The following is a 14,105-nucleotide window of genomic DNA, read 5'->3' as shown; positions in this document are numbered from 1 at the left end:
AACCCACTGGGCCACCCAGGCGTCCCCATTCCTTGATAATTTCAGATATTCAGTGCCTTTGACAGTATCATGAATAGCTATGGTTTTATTAGGTACTTTGAATTATCTGGTTATATTTACTTAATATTTGTTTAGATTCTGGGGGAAGGGGAAAGATTTTATTTATAATTGAAAAAAAAACTATCAATCTATCATAGATTATTACTTTTGGTTTATAAAGTTCTAAATTACAAAGCTGAAGATTCCTGTACCAACAGTGTCATTGACACCTACATAGTATACTCAATAAGTGTCTGTTTGTGAATAAACAGTTGAATGAATAAATGAATGCGCATTGATCAACTTATTTAGAAGAAGCAAATCTTGAGTTGTTTGAAAGTAGATTTTCAATATTGCCTACATATGAAGTTTTTTATTTAAAAAAATGGTTAAGATTCATGAATTATTATTTACAATTATAGCTAAAAATGGAATACGCATAGATTCATTTGCTATCAGATTACTTAAAAACACTTAAATATTACTTTCACCATATACTGTAAAACACGTGTTTTGAAGGCACATTTCCTGGATTTGAATTCTGGGTCTACTCCTGACCACCTGTACCAGCTTTGGGAAGTTACTTTTTTCTGTGCCTCATTTTCTTCCTGTGTAAAATACCCAATATAATTACCTACGTTTATAAGATTGTTGTGAGGCTTAAAATACCTTTAAAACATGTGAAGTTTTCATAATAATGCATAGTATTTACACAGTAGATCCTCAAAACACTAATATCATGATTATCAAAAAAGGGTTTCTTTCATATAAGAACTTAACTTGCACTTTCCAAATAGTTTTTAGAACCAGTAAAAGCTTGTTTTTATTGAAAATGATGACAAAAAATGTGGTATGTTTCTTCATGTCAAATAATGCAAGTAACGTTATGATTTTCCTTTGCTTTTTGTCAGTGTGATCTAAATTTAATGCTTTGTTAACATTATTAATAATATAGTTTAGATATGATTTAGATATTCTTTGTATGTTAAGTATTTAATATTTGCCTGAAAAGAATTGATTTTTTTTTAGATCTGCAAAGGAAACATCTAGTGACAAGGAAAAGGTAAATATATACATATAATTTTTTTCATTTATTTTTAAATTTTTATTTTATTACGTTATTTTGATAAATAATGTTTATCAGAAATATTATTCCATGATAAAAAATTACTTTAGGAAAGGCATAGTGAAAAAAGAGAAAATCTGCCTTTGTTGTACAGACATATACGTTGAAAAAGTTGTTCAGAAACACTAGTTATTGATAAAGGTCATTTTGATAAAAATCAGTCCTTTTGAAAGTACCTTTTTTTTACTCTTGTAAAAAGATACGGGTATTTATCATCTCTCTACACTTAGTATATTTTATCAACATTTAGGGGACATTTTGAAGTAGTATTATTTATTTGTAGGTCAAAAAGCAAATTGATTCTATGGATGACTTTGATGACTTAACTCTGTCATCTGAAACAATTTCGGAGGGTTTCCACATGCCTTGCTCTAATCATATGACTTGCATGTCGCTAATTGAACAACATCGCATGGATTGTAAAGGTAAGACCCTTGTGTAAATATGAAGCCTTTGTATGTACATTACTATAGTAATATGTGCACTTCTTGTCTAGTGCTGTACCATACAACACTGATGTGTTATAGAGCTACTCATCTCAGAAATACGTTTTATATGAAAATAGAGAAATGTTGAATACTCTTAGCCAAAGAGCTGTAATTTCCACTATGTTTTTCGTCATGGCAATGGCACACCTGATGTGTGTTAACTCTCCTCTTGTGTGCCTTCACCCAAGGTCAGGTCAGGTTACCACTACATTTGTCCTAGAAAACTGAAACGACCCAGGACTGTTTTCCCTGGCATTCCACTTCCCAGAATCTTGGTCTACACTGCAACCATAGTTACCATATATTTTTAAAAATTTATATTTCATCACGTGACCCCCTTGCTTAAAGCTTAGTTATTACGTCTCATCGTTCTGGGGTGAAAAACCACAGTTCTCAGCTTCATCTTGGATTGTTTCATATTCTTCTGTCCGTGTCTCAGCCACTGTTTTAGATATTTTTTCTTATAATAGAGGTTTTTTTCCCCTCAACAGCTTAAGTTAGGGCAACTGCACATTATGAAGTGTATAATTTGATAGTTTTGACATATGTATATGCATATGAAACCTTAACTGTAATTCAGGCAGGTAATAACCCTTAAGTCTCGTGTCTCTTTGTATTCCCTCATTATGAAACTGCCGAATGGTTTTCTAAAGTAGTTGCACCATTTCCAATTCCCACTAGCAATGTGTAAGAGTTCTGATTTCTCCCTATATATTCATGAACACTTAGTATTGTCAGTTTTTTAAGTCTTAGATGTTCCGATGGGTCTGTAGTATATGTATCATTATGGTTTTAATATACATTTCCCTAATAACTTATAATGTTGAGCATATCTTCGTGGGCTTATTTGCCATCTGTATATCTTCTTTGAACTGTCCAAATCCTTTGTCATTTTAAAAATTAGGTTTTCTTGGGGCACCTGGGTGGCTCAGTGGGTTAAAGCCTCTGCCTTCGGCTCAGGTCATGATACCAGGGTCCTGGGATCGAGCCCCGATATCGGGCTCTCTGCTCAGTGGGGAACCTGCTTCCTCCTGTCTCTCTGCCTGCCTCTCTGCCTACTTTTGATCTCTGTCAAACAAATAAATAAAACCTTTTAAAAAATTAGGTTTTCTTACCTGTTGAGTTTAGAGAATTCTTTGTATATTCTAGATATAGTTCCTTTATCACCTGTATTTTTTTTTTTGCAAACATTTTCTCCCAGTCTGTGACTTTTCATTCTCTCAGCAGTATCTTTTGAAGAGCAGTTTTTCTTTTTGATGAAGTCCAGTTTATACCTTTGTTCTTTTATGGATTTTTGCTTTTGGTGTTCCTATCTGAGGAATCTTTGCCTAGCACAAGGTCAGAGGTTTTCTCTCACGCTTTCTTTTAGAAGTTTCGCAGTTGAATAACAAAGTTTTATAGTTTTAGGTCTTACATTTAGATCTGTGATCCATGAGATCCACTTTTTTTTTAAAGATTTTATTTGTTTATTTATTTATTTGACAGAGAGGGAGAGCATGAGCAGGGGGAATGGCAGGCTGAGGGAGAGGGAGAAGCAGGCTCCCTGCTGAGCAGAGAGCTGGACACAGGACTCAGTCCCAGGACCCGAGATCATGACCTGAGCCAAAGGCAGCCACTTAACTGACTGAGCCATGCAGGCACTCCCATTTTGAGTTCTTTTTTATTTAAGATACAGGGTATGGATCCAGGTTCATTCTTGAACTTGGTAAGTTTACTTATTAGTTTTAGTAGCTTTTTAAAAAATTCTGTCAGATTTTTCTATATAACCAAAGTTTATCAAACTTTTTTTAACTACTATTTTACTAATTTCTTCAGGTGGAGCCAAAGGTCATCAGTTTGAGACTTTTCTTCTTTTTTAGTATATACATTCAGTGCTATAAATGTTCATGTGAGTGCTGCTACTGCAGGATTCCAGAAATTCTTAGGTGTTATATGTTCATTCCCATTCAGTTCAGAATATTTTCTAATTTCTTTTTTCCTTACTTCTTTGACCCAGGGGTTATTTAAAGATTTTATTTATTTGAGAGAGAGAGATAGAGAGTGAGAGAGAGAGAGCGAGAGCGAGCGAGTCTTAGAGCAGACTCCCCTCTAAGCAGGGAGCCCAGTGTGGGGCTTGATCCCAGGACCCTGAGATCATGACCTGAGCCGAAGGGAGACACTTAACCAACTGAGCCACCCAGGCGCTCTGACCCAGGGTTTATTTAGATGGGCGTTAATTAGTTTGCAAATATTTGAGTATTCTCCAGAGATATTTTTATTCTTGATTTCTAATTTCATTTCTTTGTGGTCACAAAACACACTCTTATGACTTCAGTTCTTTTGACTTACTCCTTTTATTAGAATTTATTTTATGACCCAGAATATAGTCTCTTTTGGTAAGTGTTCCACGGATGCTTGAGAAGAACGGTAGTGTTCAAGTCTACGAAGTCCTTGCTGATTTTCTGCCTACTGAACTCTCAGACTATAATTGTGAATTTGCTTGTTTCTCTGAAGTTCTGTCAATTTTTACTTTATGTATTTTGAACCTATTAATAGATGCATAAACATTTAGGTTTATTATGCTTCCTTTAGTTGACCCTTTTATCATTATTAAATGAACTTATTTATTGCTGCTAATGTTTTTGCTTTGAAATCTATTTTGTCTGGTATTAATGTAACCGCTCAGGCTCAGCCTTCTTTTGCCAAGTGTTAGTGTGGTCTATCATATTTCTGGCCCCTTAACACATTTGTAGTTTTTACATTTAAAGTGCATTTTTTTTATAGGTGGCAGATAGCTGGGTCTTCCTTTTTTATCCATTTTGACAGTCTGCCTTTTCATTGAGACTTTTAGACCATTTTCATTTACTGTGATTATTGATGTAGTTGATTTGAATCTGTCATCATGTTGTTTGACTTCAATTTGTCCTTTCCGATCTTCATTCCATTCTCTTCTTTTTCTGATTTCTTTTGGATTAAGCAAGTAATTTTTATGATTTAGTTTTATTTATGTGTTTATGTGTATGTATGTATTTCGCTTACTAGCTGTAACTCTTTAGTTTTGCTATTTTGGTGATTAGGGCCTAAAGTATATGATGTAAGCATCATAGTCCTCCATCTAGTAATGTTATAACACATCATATGTCGTTTAAGAAAATTATAAAGGTTTACTTTCTTTTCTTCACTCCTAGCCAGATCCTTCTGGATCTGTGGGTTTAGAGTTTTCATTAAGTTTAGAAAGGTTTTGGCCATTTTTTCTTTTCTTTTTTTAAAGATTTTATTCATTTATTTGAGAGAGAGAAGGAGAGAGAGAGAGAGAGAGAGAGAGTGCAAGCACAAGCCAGGGGGGAGGGGCAGAATGAGAGGGAGAAGCAGATTCCCCTCTAATTGGGGAGTCCAACACTGGGCTTGATCCTAGGACCCTGAGATCGTGAGATCATGAGATCATGACCTGAGCTGAAGGCAGACGCCCACTGACGAATCCACTCAGGTGCCCCCCTCATTTTTTCTTCGAATATTTTTTTCTAGTTCCTTTCCTCTGCCTCTTTGGGAAATTGTATATTAGCTTCTCACAGTTTTCAGATGTCAAACTTCAGTCTTTTATTTTGAGCTGTCTCATATGTGTTTATTGGAAAATCCAGTGTGTTTTTCATGTGTGATATAATTTACATCTCTGTAAGTGCTATTTAGTTTTTAAAAAATAGCTTCTATGCCTCCACTTACCTTTTTATGCTTTCTTTGGAGTTCTAGCTAAGTTAGTGACAAACAGTTTGATCCTTTCCCGTCCTGCTCTTATGAATTGTTAGGTGAATCCAGAGTAGTGTTCAGCCTAGAGCTCATAATTCCCCACTGCTGAGGCACGACCTACTTACGCTATTCATTGTGCTGCGGGTTATGAGTTTTTCCAGCATGGCTAATGGGGATAGATACTGCCCCTGGTGCCGTGTGAGCACCAGGCAGGGTTTCCTCTGCTCTTTCCAGATGGATCTTTCCCCTGGTCACAGGAGATTTCCTTACGTGCATGCATTGGTTATTACTCTTCTGTTCTCCGGGGTTCGTTCTTTTTTCTGCTTTCTCCTCGCCAGTGCTTTGACCGCTGATCTCATCTGTCTTGGTTTCACCGGACTCAGTTTCATCACCTCAACTCAGGGAGTCTGGTGGAGTCTATCTCAGTTTTTTCACCTGTGTCATGGCCTGGAAATTGTGCCAAGGCAGTGAGCTCCAGTATGTGTTAGGCTAACTTCTTGTGTTTTCAGGGATCATTGTCCTTCATTGCCTGAATTCCTTTTTCTTGAAAGTGATTTTAAAGTGTATTTTACCTGTTTTTGTTTGGCTTTTTTCAGGTAGGAAGATAAATCAGTACCTGTTACTCCATCTTGGCCAGAAGCAGATTGCAATAGAACTTTGGCACATGCTGTAGACTGTCTTTAATGCTCTCCTTCCTCCTTTGCTCACGTGTTTCCTGCTCCTCCTTCATTTCTCAGAATAGTTATCTCTTCCTCAGGGAAATCTTCCCTTCCTACCGTAGATCAAGTTATGTTATGTGATCCTAGAACTCTTTTATTATAGGAACTATCTGAATTCCTAATTGTTTTCTCCTTCCCTAGACTTTAAGCTAAATACAAGCCAGAGATCTGCACAGCTTAGTGTAATATCTTTTGCTTTTTAAAAAATTTTATTTATTTGAGAGACAGAGTGCATAAGAGGGGCAGGGGCAGGGAGAGAAGCAGACTCCCCACTGAGTAGCGAGCCCAATGGAGAGTTTGATCCCAGGACCCTGAGATCATGACCTGAGCTGAAGGCAGATGCTTAACCAACTGAGACACCCAGGCATCCCAGTAATATATTTCATATTGAAATCCTTCAATATATATTTGTTTAATGTATGAATGAATGAATGTGAAAGCATACAGTCCTTTATATGCAAAAGTACTCATATATTTTATTCTTTTTCTTTTTTAATATTTAATTAATTTATTTGAGAGTGAGCATGACTAGGGGTGTGGTAAAGAACAGAGGGGTAGGGAGGAAGGGTGGAAAGAATCTCAAGCAGACTCCATGCTGAGTGGAGCCCGATGCAGGGCTCGATCCAACGACTCTGGGATTATGTCTGACCTGAGCTGAAACCAAGTGTTAGATGCTTAACCAGCTGAGCCACCCAGGTGCCCTATATATTTTATTTGTTTTTGTTTTTTCTCTGATGTAGATCCTGTCAGTTTATTGAAAATCCAGGAGGCGGTTCTTTCATATGAAAGATTAATAGATCTTAAAAAATATCACTGTGAACAACTTAAAAGAGAAAATAAAAAAATGGAAAATAAGGCTAATGAACTACAAAAGGAGCTATTAGAAACAAAAGAAATGATATCGAAGTTAGAGCTTCAAAAAGTGGAATGGGAGCAAGAACTCTACTGTTTGAGGTATGATATCTTGGTTTTAAGGAAATACTTGAACTATTTACTTTTTTTTTTTTTTTTTTTAAGATAGGCTCCACACCCAATATATGTGGGGCTTGAACTCACAGCCATGAGATCAAGAGTCACATGCTCTACCAGTTGAGCCAGCCAGGCACCCCTAGAATTATTTACTTTTATACTACAGATGTGTAGAAGTTTTAAAATTGCTAACTTACCTTCTGGGATTTTATAGGGAAGAAAACTTCTTTAGTATTGTGAAGTATGAGATTCTTCAAAATAATACAGCAAGTTCTTAACAGCTTTTAATAATTTAATGAATATTCCAAATATAATTTTAATGACCATATAGAAATCCACCATGTGGAAACCTCATTATTTAACAAATTGAATTTTGGGTTTTTTACCCCCATTTTTCTATACTTTAATTAATGCTGTAAGCAATGTTTTTTTATATAAATCTGTTTATACATTTCTGGTTACTTGGAATAAATTCTTCAATGTACTATTGTTTACTTAAAGTATAAAAATTTTTAAAAATGTTCTTTCATCCTATTTTTAAATTGGACCCATCAACAGGGTATAAAATGGCCATTTTTCTCGAGACAGAAAACATTTTTAAAATTAGTTTTTCTAAAACTAATTTTAGTGTGACTAAAAAGTAAAATGGAAAAGGACTACTGCTATGTTTTTTCAGCATCTCTCTTATATGTTGATAAAATTAATTCAAAAGCCTATGCTGCAAGCACATATTACTCTTTATTGTTTACTTAATATAGATCCTGTGTTGTTATAAAAGGGGTTTTTAAATGATTTATTAAATGGATAGTAGGGGAAACAAATAATACATTATATGTTAATAAAAAAAAAAAACTGATAAGGGGTACCTGGATGGCTCAGTTGGTTACGTGTCTGCCTTTGACTCAGGTCATGATCCCAGGGTGCTGGGATTGAGTCCCCCATTGGGTTTCTTGCTCAGCGGGGAGCCTGCTTTTCCTTCTCCCTCTGTCTGCTACTCCACCTTTTTGTGCTCTCTCTATCAAATAAATAAATAAAATCTTTAAAAAAATGAAATGAATAATAATCAATAAGGTAAATTGAGAGTATTGCAGAAGAAGAAACATAAAAATTATAGGGCAACAAATATTCGACTCCCTAGCCTGGTCCTGGATCACAGTAATCTGCAGGTGTATGTTGTGTAAATGCATCTGCAGATACTGTCTTACACGGCTGTACCTGTGATGTTTCATGAAGTAGCAATTTACTTGTAGTGAATTATAACTTTTTTATAAACAGCAACTTCTCTTTTTTAAATAGTAACTAAATTATCTCTTCTAATGGAGGAGTAATTAGGACTATGTAGAAAAAACAATAATTTTCCATTCTTTCTTGAATAATTTCAAAATTCCTTTCCCTACAATGTCTCCCACAGTTATTACTGACTAAAACTTAGTACTAAGCAGCACAATGCTTTTTCATTGCTTCTTTTCAACTATATATATCTTTTGGAAGAGATTGAAGTGAGAAATTAAAAACATGAGCCCTAGAAAGGAAAAAAAAATTGAGAATGTAGAAATTTCATTTGGATAAAAAAACAGCATATGTGGAAGCAGATCATAACATGAGTTTTTTATTGCTTACAAAACAAATTTTAAAATAAGCACATTTATTTGCAGGTTTACTTTAAAACAAGAAACCGAGAACAGAGCAATTGCTGAAATGTTACATGAAAAGATTCGGGAGCAACTAACAAGAGAAGAAGAGCAGTATAAGAAAGAAGTTGAAATGAAACAAGAACTTGAACTTAATCTTAGAGCACTAGATATGGAATTGAGGACTGTAAGAAATAATTTCAATCAGGTAAGTCTTTGATAAAAATTTCATATTTCCATCACTATTATTTATAATACCCTTTGATTTAATGTATATTACTTAGGTATAAAGTAGATAAAAATTTAGTTTTATACTAATAGGAACTATGATATTTATAGCTAAGATCATTAATTTATTGGAATTCTTGGCTTCTCGTATAAACGCTATGTCTATTTTCTGAATGAAGGGATGGAGGGTAAATTGAGATAAATATGCATGTTGGCTTTTTTTTTTTTAAGATTTTATTTATTTTTAGAGAGAGAGCATGAGTAGGGGAATGTGTAGAGGGGGAGGGAAAGGGAGGGATAAGAATCTCAAGCAACTCTGAGTGCAGAGCCTGACTCAGGGTTGATCTTAAAACCTTGAGATCATGACCTGAGCTGAAACCAAGACTGGGACACTTAACCAACTGAGCTACCCAGGCACCCCAGTTTTGGATTTTTTATATTAAAGTACAGGCTAAATCACCTTGAGACTATGATGGAATTAGTTAAATGCTTTGTAAAGAAATTTTATTTCACATACTGTATCTACCTGTATTTTTACTCTATGACAAATATAGCTGTCATTTAAATTAAAATTTGAGTTATTCGTGTAGGATAAAAATCCTTGTATTTAAAAAGGCTACTTCTTTTGAACTTTTTTTTTTAAGTTCTCTTAAGCTTTTGACTTTTTTTTTTAATGGTGTCATCCAAAATTCTAATGAAAATATGTCTTTAGGTTGTGGAAGAACGGTATGATACTGAGAAACAACTTTGTCGAAAACAGGATGCCAGAATATTACGAGATGGAATTCTAAACAATCACCTTTGCAAACAAAAAGAGATAGAAATGGATAACAAAATGAGTTCTGGGGTATTTTCTTTAGTTATTTTGAAGTACACGTGTGTATGTATTTGTATGTATATATATTTTATTTTCTGAAATTATTGTTTTTTCTCTCTGTGTGTGTGTACATATACATATATATATATATTTCTCCATGTGTATATATATGTATACATATATATGTATATATACGTGTGTTTGTATATATATATATTTTCTCCATGTATATATGTATATATATATTTAAAAGCCAACACTCCAAGCATAGAGGATTTTTAAAGCATGCATATTTTGAAATTGAGATTCAATTAAGTGGATTAACTTGACAGTTAGCTCCAGATTTCCCAAATGAACTGAATAAAAAGTACAGTATCTCAGTACTTTTTATACATATATACATAAGTATAAGTATATATTTATAAGTATAAATATATATATATACATACATATATACTTTTATACATTTATACATTTATGCAAGCTATACATGGTAGCTTTTTATACATTTTAGGTTGGCATAATTTTATTCTTATTTATATAAATTTGAATTTTTAGTCTGAAATCATGTATTCTTATGACCTTTTAATCTTTTGAAGGCCCTTACTTTTCATTAAATCATAATTTGGGACGACTGTAATGAGCTTTAGCAAAACTATATTTGATTTAATCTTCCCACTGCTATTTATAATTTTTAAGCAATTTCACAAATAATTTGCTCATTTCAAAGCTCAATTACTATCATTTGGGCATAAGTTTGTCCAACACAAAGAGAATTGTATCTCTGTAATTTATTAATTGGGCATTGCATCTCCATTTTCAGATTAATGAGGGGTGGCAGGATTCTTGTGTAGCAGGAATGGAGGTCAGGGAGAGAGGTGAAAGCCAGTCATCTAGGGTCTTGAAGGCCATTAGAATGACTTCACTTATGTTCTGAGATAGTTATCTGTTAAAAGGATTTGAGCAGAGGATTGAACCTGTGAGGAACTCCGACATTAATTGAAGCCTCTAATAAAAAAGAGGGAAAACATTTCATACTGTAGAATTTACCAAAGTTAGTTCCACCTATATAGCCATTTCTTTCTGAGACTTCAGTAGCTTGGGAAGCTTTGGGAAAATTCATCCACAAGGAATGGATAGTGGGGCTGAATTAATTATCTAAGTACCATAATACTGACTAGGCAGGATAACATCTTTTTGTGTCTTTAACCAAATTCATTAAACAGCCATAATGTGTACATGTTAGGAAAAGGAGATGAATTGACGTTTGTAGTGAAATTTTCCAAGTACATAGGTTAAAGTTATATATTGTTAATGTAATTTAATAGTAAGATGATTTATAAAACCAGTAACAGAAATGTCTTATTAGGTAGTTGTGAGAAAACTTCAAGAAGAACTGGCCGATACCCTAAAAAAACTATCTATGTCAGAGTCTTCACTGGACGTGACATCACGTTGTCATATGAATTTAGAAGATGAGGTACAGGACTTAAAGAAAAAACTGGCTCAGAGTAGGAATCAGGTATGTATGAAATGTAACATGTCAAGTTAATCTGTAGTTGGTTAAATAATATGAAGTGTTTTAGGATGCTTATTTCCATGGACCACTTTCTTCTGTATTTTCGTTACAATTAATTTAGTACAATTTTAGTATCTTCACAATGTACTTATTTCTTAAACTTTGACTTTCATTCTGTTATTTCTGTTATACATTTTTTTCTTATAGTAGTTACCCTTGAAAGTTGAAATTTACACATCATTCCTCACAGAAATTGGGACTTTTTCCCTACTAAATAATTTTTTTAAAGACTTATTTATTTATTTGTGGTCCGGTGAGGGGGTTGGAAAGGCAGAGGGAGACGGAGAGAATTTCAAGCAGACCCCTGCCCAGCAAGAGCCCCATGCTGGCTTGATTCCATGACCATAAGGTCATGACCTGAGCTAAAATCCTGAGTTGGCTGCTTAACCAACTGAGCCACCCAGGTGCGCTAAACAATGTTTTTTAATGATATCTCTGTTACCATGATGAGCTAAGCCATGTAAAAGCAGAAGATAATGTTTAATAGAATGTTTCAGGAAATTATCTTATTTTTCATCTTTACTTTTTTGAATGGATACAGAATCTGTACTGATTTCAGGGTAACTTGTACAGAAAAGTGATTTCACAAACCAGTTGAACTTAGGCATTTCCTTCATTTTCTTTTCCTTTTCAATATATAATAAATGCACAGAAATATTTAGATCATGTATACTATATACACCCAAAAGAGAGAATTAAGAAAATTATCTATGTCTTGCCATTGGATTTTTTTTAAAGCTTTATTGAGATAGAATACACATTCCATACATTTCACCCATTTAATATGTGTAGTTCAATGTTTCTGAGTATATTGATAGAGTTGTGCAACCATTATTGCCATCAACTAGAACATTTTAATAACCCTGAAAAGAAACCCGTAATCCTTGCCCCCAGGCTCAGGCAACCACCAGTCTACTTCCTGCCTCTATAGAGTTGCCCATTCTGAATATTTCATATATAGGGAATCACACAATGTGTGGTCCTTTGTGACTAGCTTCCTTCGCTTAATGTTTTTGGGGTTCATCTGTGTCATAGCATATATCAGTGCTCCATTCCTTATTATCAAACAGTACTCCATTGTGGGCTAAAACCCTTGTTCATTCATCATTTGATGCACCTTTGGGTTGTTTCCACTTTTTGGCCGTTGATAATGCTGCTGTGAACGTTCATTTAGTTATTGTCTGGACATCTCATTTTATTTCCCTGCTATCACATTTTATCCTCTCAGTTAATTGGGTTGATTTCACCATCTCTCAGTATTTTTTTTAAATTAACATATAATGCATTATTTCTTTCAGGGGTACAGGTCTGTGACTCATCAGTCTTACACAACTCACAGCACTCAGCATAGCATATACCCTCCCCAATGTTCATCACCCAGGCACCCCATCCCTTGCACCTCCCTCCCCTCCAGCAACCCTGTTTGTTTCCTGAGATTAAGAGTTTGTCTCCCTCCCTGGTCCCATCTTGTTTCATTTTTTCCTTCCCTACTCCCCAAACCCCCCACATTGCCTCTCAACTTGCTCATATCAGAGAGCTCATATCATAATTGTCTTTCTCTGATTGACTTATTTCGCTCAGCATAATACCCTCCCTTTAGTTCCATCCACATCATTGCAAATGGCAAGATTTCATTTCTTTTGATGGCTGCATAGTATTCCATAGTGTATATATACCACATATTCTTTATCCATTCATCTGTTGATGGACATCTAGGTTCTTTCCATCATTTGGCTATTGTAGACATTGCTGTTATAAACCTTTGGATGCATGTGCCCCTTTGGATACCTACATTGGTATCTTTAGGGTAAATACTCAGTAGTGTGGTTGCTGGTCATAGGGTAGCTCTATTTTCAATTTCTTGAGGAACCTCCATGCTGTTTTCCAGAGTGGCTGCACCAGCTGACATTCCCACCATTCCCACCATTCCCACCAGTGTAGGGGGGTTCCCCTTTCTTCACATCCTTGCCAACACCTGATGTTTCCTGACTTGTTAATTTTAGCCATTCTGACTAGTAGGAGATGGTATCTCAGTGTAGTTTTGATTTGTATGTCCTTGATGCCAAGTGATGTTGAGCACTTTTTCATCTGTCTGTTGGCCATTTGGGTGTCTTCTTTACAGGAATGTCTGTTCATGTCCTCTGCCCGTTTCCTGATTGGATTATTTGTTCTTGGGTGTTGAGTATGATAAGTTCTTTATAGGTTTTGGATACTAGCCCTTTATCTGATATGCCATTTGCAAATATCTTCTCCCATTCTGTCAGTTGTCTTTTGGTTGTGTTGACTGTTTCCTTTGCTGTGCAAAGAGCTTTTGCTCTTCATGAAGTCCCAATAGCTCATTTTTGCCCTTGCTCCCCTTGCTTTGGGGGATGTTTCTAGGAAGAAGTTGTTGTGGCTGAGGTCAAAGAGGTTGCCGTCTGTGTTCTCCTCAAGGATTTTGATGGATTCCTTTCTCACATTGAGATCTTTCATCCATTTGGAGTCTATTTTTGTGTGTGGTATAAGAAGATGGTCCAGTTGCATTCTTCTGCTTGGGGTTGTTCAATTTTCCCGACACTATTTGTTGAAGAGACTGTCTTTTTTCCATTGGACATTCTTTCTTGCTTTGTCGAAGATTAGTTGACCATAGACTTGAGGGTCCATTTCTGGGCTCTCTATTCTGTTTCATTGATCTATGTGTCTGTTTTTGTGCCAGTACTACACTGTCTTGATGATGACAGCTTTGTCATAGAGCTTGAAGTCTGGAATTGTGATGCCTTCGGCATCAAGCCCTGCATTAGGCTCCC

The 14,105-nt window shown here is 35.2% G+C and overlaps 1 protein-coding gene across 1 annotated transcript in view; it reads left to right on the top strand.

Annotated features, from left to right (window-relative positions):
* The window catches only part of LOC308347274 (ankyrin repeat domain-containing protein 26-like), a 144,182-nt gene that overhangs the window by 55,027 nt on the left and 75,050 nt on the right, over positions 1-14,105 (top strand). Inside the window, exons 13-18 of the mRNA XM_080810517.1 lie at positions 1,069-1,102; positions 1,449-1,590; positions 6,836-7,049; positions 8,720-8,903; positions 9,636-9,770; positions 11,110-11,262. Coding sequence (XP_080666643.1) covers positions 1,069-1,102; positions 1,449-1,590; positions 6,836-7,049; positions 8,720-8,903; positions 9,636-9,770; positions 11,110-11,262 — 862 coding nt within the window. The remainder of the gene's footprint in view (positions 1-1,068; positions 1,103-1,448; positions 1,591-6,835; positions 7,050-8,719; positions 8,904-9,635; positions 9,771-11,109; positions 11,263-14,105) is intronic.

The sequence above is a fragment of the Martes martes genome (assembly GCF_963455335.1).
Source record: "Martes martes genome assembly, chromosome: 8".
NCBI classification, from domain to species: Eukaryota; Metazoa; Chordata; class Mammalia; order Carnivora; family Mustelidae; genus Martes; species Martes martes.
The sequence above is the reverse complement of the archived record's forward strand: the minus strand, read 5'-3'. Positions and strand labels throughout refer to the sequence as shown.